Source organism: Malaclemys terrapin, chromosome 21 (assembly GCF_027887155.1).
Source record: "Malaclemys terrapin pileata isolate rMalTer1 chromosome 21, rMalTer1.hap1, whole genome shotgun sequence".
In the NCBI taxonomy this organism is placed as follows: Eukaryota; Metazoa; Chordata; order Testudines; family Emydidae; genus Malaclemys; species Malaclemys terrapin.
Genome location: NC_071525.1, coordinates 601,391 through 609,002, shown reverse-complemented (window position 1 = coordinate 609,002; position 7,612 = coordinate 601,391). Strand labels below are relative to the sequence as shown.

General features: G+C 64.5%; 1 protein-coding gene across 1 annotated transcript in view; it reads right to left on the bottom strand.

Moving 5' to 3' along the window:
- Positions 1-5,040: 5,040 nt before the first annotated feature.
- The window catches only part of LOC128827297 (mucin-1-like), a 31,898-nt gene continuing 29,326 nt past the window's right edge, over positions 5,041-7,612 (bottom strand). Inside the window, exon 7 of the mRNA XM_054011156.1 lies at positions 5,041-5,799. Within this exon, the coding sequence (XP_053867131.1) occupies positions 5,743-5,799 (57 nt within the window). The 3' untranslated portion in view covers positions 5,041-5,742. The remainder of the gene's footprint in view (positions 5,800-7,612) is intronic.

The following is a 7,612-nucleotide window of genomic DNA, read 5'->3' as shown; positions in this document are numbered from 1 at the left end:
ACTGCGGTGCCAACCCTGCACTCTGGCCGTGTGTTCCCATGCCCTGGCAGCAGGGGGCAGCCTCACACCCGGGCACGGTGTGGGGCTGGGGCCCAGGGGCGTGCAGGGCTGTGGACACGTAGCTGGGAGTGTGGTGCCTGCTCGCCCGGCCCTCGGACAGCCCCAGACACGGGCTCTGCAGGCAGTGGCTGGGTGGGACTTCTGGGGCACCACTTCCTCGTCCCTGCCCAGCCTTCCCCTGGCAGTGGGGGAGCTGAGAGCCTTGAACCAACCTGTAACCCTGTGTATGATGGAGCCACTTCAAGCCAGGGGGTGCAGTGCCCCCCAGCCCTCCTAGTTCCAGCACCTGTGGTGCTGGGGGGGATGGCAAAGGGCTGCACAGATTCCCTGGGGGGCTCATGCCCACTAGCGAGAGCTGGACACGTGTCTTGGTGTTACGAGCCCCCCCGTACCCAGCACAGCCCACAAACTCCAGCATGGCCCAGCGATGGGCCCACTAGGAGCCAGCTGCTAGCACTGGACGTCCAGCTCCCAGAGCAGGGCATGGTTTGGGGCCCCAGGGGCTGAGTGTGACGGGCTCAGTGCCAGGGGATTTCCAGCTGAGCCCTGGGGAGGGGAGGAGGCTCATGCCCCTGGGCCGGGGCTGGCACCCCAGGGAGCCCATCCAGCTCTGATGCCTCGGAGCCCTTGGGAGAGAGGAGCAGGGGCATGTGAAGCTGGAGGAGGGGCCCTCCCAGGGGGCGGGGGGCTGTGGTGCGGAGGAGCAGGACAGCCACTCTCGGGTGGGGGGGGCCTCTGGACGTGGGGGGGTTTGGCCGCAGTGTGTGGAGGAAACGTCTTGCCCTGTGGCCAGTCCTCGGTCAGTGACTCAGAGGGAACGGGAAAGGGGCTGTGGCTGGCGGGTGATAAGCGCCTGGTGAGTGATAAGCGTCTCTGTGACACACCTGTGTCCAGGTGTGGAGAAGGGTGGCCCGGGCGCTAGGGGGAGGGGTGGGCAGCGCTGGTCCAGCTCCTGCCCAGGGCCCTGCTGAGTCTAGCGATGGCTGGGCAGGACAGGCAGCCCGGGCACCGTGCCCAGCCCCCCAGGAATGGAAGGTGGCTCGTTTGCACATGGCAGCGCCTCCGCCCAGCGCGTGGGACTCAGTTTTGAGCAGGGGAGAGAGAAGCCCTGAGGGAGAGACCCAGGCTCCTGGCCCAGCTGTGCTGCCTGCGCTGACCCAGGCCAGGGGTGCCCGGGGCTCTGGCCCTGCTTCCCCATAAGCCCTTTGGCCCCACTGGGGTTCTTTGTCCCTGGACACAGCACTGTGCAGACGGCGCAGCCAGGTGGTGACTCAGGCGTCTCTGGGTCTGACGGGGGGGGGAGCGTGTCCCCCGCGCAGAGCCGGTGCACGGTGCTCCCGGATTGTCCCCCGCCAGCCACAGCCATTGCAGAGGCCAGCGGCTGAGCCCGTGGGTGGTGGAGAGCCAGGAAGAGCCCTGCAGGGGAGCCCGGCTGACCCTGGCTTTGGCTGTCCCAGGGACAGGCTTTGTGCTGGCCCCCAGGGTGGGGAGGGGGAATCCTGCCTCTTGGTCCCCCTAGGCCTTTACCACCCTGTCAGGGACTCACAGATCGTGCCCACTCTTGGTCCCATGCAGTCCGTGGGGGGTGCCCCTTTCAGTGCGACAGTCCTTCTCAGGTGTTCACTCTCTCGGGGTCAGGCCCCTCCACCTCCTGGAGCCGCACCTCTCTGAGCCTTAGCACTTCTGTCTCTGCCACGGGCCCCCTCAGGGAATCCCCTTGCTCTGGACCCTCCGGGCCACCACCGCCTCCCCTCCGAAGGGGTCGATGCGATCCTGTTCTCTAGACCAGAGCGACTCTCAGCCAGCGTAAAACAAGAGGGTTTATTGAGCGTTGAACCCAGCACAGGAAACTCTCTGACCCTCAGGCCTGGCCTCCCTCAGCCCAGCACATCCCAGTCTCTCTGCATCCAGGTGGGCTTTGCCTGCTCCCCCTCTCCAGCCAGAGCCCCCCTGCTTCCCAGCTCCACATCTGATATCACCAGCCCCAGGCCCCGCCTCTGTCCATTGTCTTCTTTCCAGGTAAACAGGGTCCTCTGGGCCTCCTCTCCTCTCCGCCCCCCTCTGGCTGGAATCGTCTGGTCAGGTCACCGGGGTCCTTTCTTCGCAGCCCATTGTCCTCCCACTGGCCAGAACCAGCTGCAACTCCTGAGCTGGGTCTCCGGGTCGGGGTCTCAGATCACCAGTCGCTGGGGTATCCATCCTCCAGGCCATCGGCTGGGTCCCAAGTTCCCTCTCCGGTCCTCTGTACCAACAAACTCCCTCTCCCCTCACCTCATTAAACCAACAACACCCAGGGGCACTGAGTCACACTCCCTCTGCATGCAAACCATTGGAAAACCACGAAAAGATAAGAAAATCCCCCACTTCGTCACATACCCTGAATAGTGCCCAGCGCTCAACAGGCCAGTTTCCCAGACGGCGGGGGCGGGAGGTCCTGCCCTGGGCCTCTGAGGGCACGTCTACACTGCAGTGTGAGCCTGGGATCGGAGTCAGGCTTACGCCCAACCTCCCCCCACCACCATCTCTGGGTGAGCAGTGGTTGGAAGTGGGCAGGGAAAGGGGGTATCTCCCTGGGGATCACTAGGCTCGCCCCCCCACTTAACTTTGTTTGAACTGGGATATTCTGGTTACTTTATTGGCTTGTCTGCTGGGGACAGGGCAGCGTTTCCTGCTTCCTCCTCCCTAACCCCAGGCCAGGCGTTCATGTACCCCTGGAGCGTGGTCACGGCCGTGGGCCCCAGCCCCTCCTGGGCAGCTCCGGGGCAGCAGACTGGGGTCAGGCCCTCCCTGGGGCAGCAGGGATCTGGGGCCGTAACTGCAGCTTTCCTGAGTCAGGGGCTGGCGAGCCCAGTAACCCACCTCTGGGGCTGGGGTGGGGCAGATCAGGGGCCCAGGCACCTGGGGCTCTGGCTGTCACCGTGCCCTTGGCTGTGCCCGGAGGCTCTCCAGGGGGCTGCCTGTCCCCATGCCAGGGCCCTGTCTGGGGCTCACTGGCTCCCACCTTCAAAAAAGAACTAGATCAGTTCCTGGAGGTTCGGTCCATCAATGGCTGTTAGCCAGGTTGGGCAGGGATGGTGTCCCTAGTCTCTGTTTGCCAGCAGCTGGGAATGAGCGACAGGGAATGGATCACTGGATGATTCCCTGTTCTGTTCATGCCCTCTGGGACACCTGGCACTGACTATGGTCAGAAGACAGGATACTGGTCTAGATGGGCAGGGGACTGGACTCGATGACCCCTCGAGGTCCCTTCCAGTCCTAGAATCTATGAATCTATGGACCTTTAGTCTGACCCAGTGTGGGCATTCTTATGTTCCTGGGGTGGTGCTGCCTGGTCCCGTGCCCTGGGCCTAGCTCCACAGTCATTTCCTTACATAACTGTTATCTTTTGTTTCCGTGTTTTCTGGCATTCCAATGTTTGCCCAGTGCCTTGCCCAGCCTGGCCCATGAGTCTCAAGCTTGTCCCAGGCTGGGCGCCTGGATCCACACGTCGACACACAGCTGGAGGGAGGAGGGCAGTGGCAGGCGGTTTCTCCCCGTCACATGCTGTGAGCCAGTAAGAGATGGCACTGAAGGGCGACTCCGCCATAGGTCCCGATCCCCAGCAGGAGCCGTTCAGCCCCTCAGAACTCCAGCTGCCCTGCAGAACGAGAGCTCAGGGCTGGCACAGCCCCACCCGGCCCCGTCACAGGGCCAGGGCAGCCACTGCTCCCACCCTTCCCCAGGGACTGGCCTGTGGCCAGCGGTGCCCAGTGCCAGGAACAATGCATACATACACTAGGTGTGCACCTGGGGCCCACACGTGGGGGGAGGGACCTGGGGGCCAGCAAACAGCCACACGGTAGACTCTATGGCTGGGGAAATTTGAGTGGAGGTACGACCCGCCCCAGTCACGATGAGCAGCGCCCCGAGCAGCAACAGAACACGCAGCCGGTCCCGGGGCAGCCACAGCACGGCCAGCCCAGCTGCAGGGAGTGCGCTGTCTGGCGCCGTGTTGTTATGCATCAGTGGGTAGGACCCTACGTGTGTTGTGCCTAGGGCCCCAATGGGTTAATCCAGCCCTGGCCAGGAAGCCTGGAGACCAGCTGTCACCTTCCCTGTGTGCCTGCCCCTGCCCTCTCCCACGGACACTGCCCGGGCCAGTCACAGGCACAAGCAGCGCTGCCCAAGCCTGCCCACACCCCCAGGCCATGGAAAGGCGTCTCAGCGTACGGGCGTCAAAACAACTGAGTCCTGGGCAGCCCTTGAAGGGCCCCCTGGAGACGGCGGGCTCAGGAAGGTCAGTGCACTAGGCCAGGTTAAAGCAACCGGGGGGGGGCCCATGGGGGCACGTCGGCCATGACAGCAGCTCACAGGTATTTCTAAAGCTGCTACTGTTGGTGCGAGGGCAGCTGGGTCTGTTCTGGCCCCTCATGATGGTTTTATGGACCCCTCCTCCTCTTGTCCAATTTGCCTTTGGGGCCATTGCCGGTTACATGTGGCTGCCGTGAAACCCCATTTACTGCAGTTCAGTCCCACTGAAATACCCAACAGAGCGCTGGCGCTGACAAGAGGATTCTGGGTAACACCCAGAGGATTCTGGGTACTGCCAACGTGCTGCCCAGCAGGATTCTGGGTAACACCGGGGATTCTGGGTTCTGCCAGGGTTCTTGGTCACACCGAGGCCAGTCTCAGAGCCAGACTTTTCCTTGAGTCCATTTTACACCTGCCCAGCCATTTCCTTGGTGCGTTTCGCTGCCCTGCTCTCACCAGGGGCTGAGCTCCCCTTTGTCAGAGCAGGAGAGGGCACCTGAGGCCGGGGTACCCTGGCCCTAGATGGAGTGATGACTTGCTGGGCTGTGAGCTGGGCGGTGCTGGCTCTGAGGGATGGCGGTCCCACAGCCCCCTGCCCATGGACCATTGAGCTGATTAGACCACCCTGCAGGCAGCGTTGCCAAAGCAGAGGTCCGAGAGGTGCAGGAGAAAACCAGCCTAGAGTCTGACTCAGCACAGATCCCTTTATTGTGCAGCACTATAAACACAGACCTTCCCAAGGACATTGTGACCCCCCGTCACGGTGGGGCGGCCGTCACAGAGCCAAGTGGTTAGAGATCACAGGTATAAAAACAGAGCCCCAGGCCAGCGGTGCAGGCAAACGCGACCCTGGAACCTGAACACTGCACACTGGGGGCCTCATGGCAGGATACGGCATTTGGCAAGTGATTGGGGGCAGGAGGCGTTTGGAATTGTGGGGAGGCAGAGGAGGGTCCTTCCAACACTCGCTCCCACCTCTTGGGAACACGCGGGAGCTGGGCCAGAGAGGGCTCCCCAGATTGCGGGGGGGGGCGGGGCAGACACACCATCCACAGCTCAGGGCAGTATGGGGGGGCTCCTCTCTGCACTGCCCTGGCTGGTTGGCGGGGGGATATATGGGGCAGTCCCTCTGCCCTCCCTTGTGGAGCGGGGGAGGAATTTGCCCCATTAATGCTTGCCCCACATGGCCCAATCGGAACTGGAGCAGCTCCCCCTCCCGCAGGGCCAGGGGTTGCAGGGGGGGGGCAGTCACCCCCTCCCCACCCTGCCACACTGAATCCAAACCCCTCCCTCCTGTGCCCTGCCCGGCACCCTGGAGTCCAGCTGCAGGAAGCACATGGCGATGGTGGGAGCTCTGCTCCCGCCGGTCCCCGGGTGCTGCCCCTAGAGATCCTATGACGTCGTGGCAGGGTTGGCGTAGAAGGCGTTGGTGCCGTTGCCGGCGGCGATCTGGGAGGAAGCAGAGGGGATGGGGTTAGAGCCAGGCTGGACCAATCCACCGTTACCTGGCAACCAGGACCCCCAGTCAGGCAACCACCACGTACCCCTGTGGGCATAGAAACCGGGGCTCTGGGCCTGGGGAGGGGATCACTGGGCTGAGCCCTGGCGAACAGACCCCAGTCACGTTCGATACCAGCCACCCCGTCCCTGCCAGCAGGGAGAGGCCTCAGGGACCCGCTCCAGCTCTGCCGCCCCACAGCAGCACGGGGGGCACATGATGGGGCGGGAGAAGGTGACCCTACCCCAAACCTGGCCTGGGGCTGTGGGGCTGGCCGGGTACCCTGGGGCTGTGGGGCTGGCCTGGCTAAGGCCATTTAACAGCAGAGTGACCCACTGCCCTGACAGGCTCCCCCGGCCCCCCAGTCCCTCAGGCGGTGCCGGGCCAGAGCCGGGCCGAGGGGGCAGGGCGGCCGTTCAGTCACAGGGAGAGATGTGGAGCCGAGGAGGCACCAGCCACCCACCGAGGGCGGCCGGGTCCCCACGGGTCAGGGGAGGGAAAACCAGAGCCCCACGTACAGACTCCGCCTGCTCCAGCCCAGCCGTCCTCCCCGAGGGACCTGCCACCCCGGGCTCTGCACAGGGCACAGCCCAGGCCTCGGCTGCCTCCCACCGGCCAGCAGGGACGGGCTCGGCTGAGGGAGCCCAGCGTCCCTGGGCGCGCAGGGCCCGGCTCCAGCCAGGCTCCGTCAGGCAGGCTGCCCCCCGCCGGAGCCCCCAGCCGGACATGAGAGTTACACTAACCCCCGTTCCGGGGCAGGAGCGGGGCCGCCTGGGATCCATGGGCACGGTGCCGGGGCAGAGCCCAGCCAGGCCGCCCCGGGCAAGGGGCACAACCGGCGCTGCCACGGCGCCATTTGTAGAGCGACTTCTCCCGGAGCCAGGCATCAGCCCCACCTCCGACCCCCCTCCCTCCCTGCCCCACAACCACACTCTGCAACCCCACCCCCACCCCATCCCTGCCCCACAACCTCACTCTGCGACCCCACCCCCACTCCAGCCCCACAACCCCACCCCCACTCCTGCCCCGCAACATCACTCTGTGACCCCACCCCATCCCTGCCCCACACCCTCGCTCTGCGACCCCACCCCCACCCCACAACCTTGCTCTGCGACCCCACCCCCACTCCTGCCCCGCAACATCACTCTGTGACCCCACCCCCTCCCTGCCCCACAATCTCGCTCTGCGACCCCACACCCATCCCCACCCTGCAACCCCACCACCACTCCATCACCCCACCCTCACCCTGCCCCCACTCCCAATGCCATCCCGAAGCCACCCTCTGACCATCCCTCCAACCCCCCCACCCCAGCCCCCCACCCACAGTACCACCCTCTGACCCCAACATTTCCCCTGGCTCTGGCCAGGCCAGTCCCCTGCCCCCACTCCAAGGCATGCACCCCACACCCCAGGACTACCCCCCAGGACCTCGCTCTATAATCCCCCAGGCCCACCCCTCATTGCATCGCCCCAGGAACCACACCCCATAACCAAACCAAGACCAGGCCCTATAATCCCACAGGATCACACCCCATAACCCCCCCGCACATCGCATCCCCCCAGCACATCCCCCCCGATGAGCTGACTAGTACAGCAGGGTCCCGTGCACACATTTCTGGCTCTGGGACCCCTTGTGCTGTTGACACCCCCCCAGCTCTCCCGGCGGGGGTGCATTGGGTGGGACACAGTTAGGACCGTGGGAAGCACTGTGCTACCACCACACACACACAGGTTTGTGTTCTTCTCTTTTCTGGGATGAGCTGA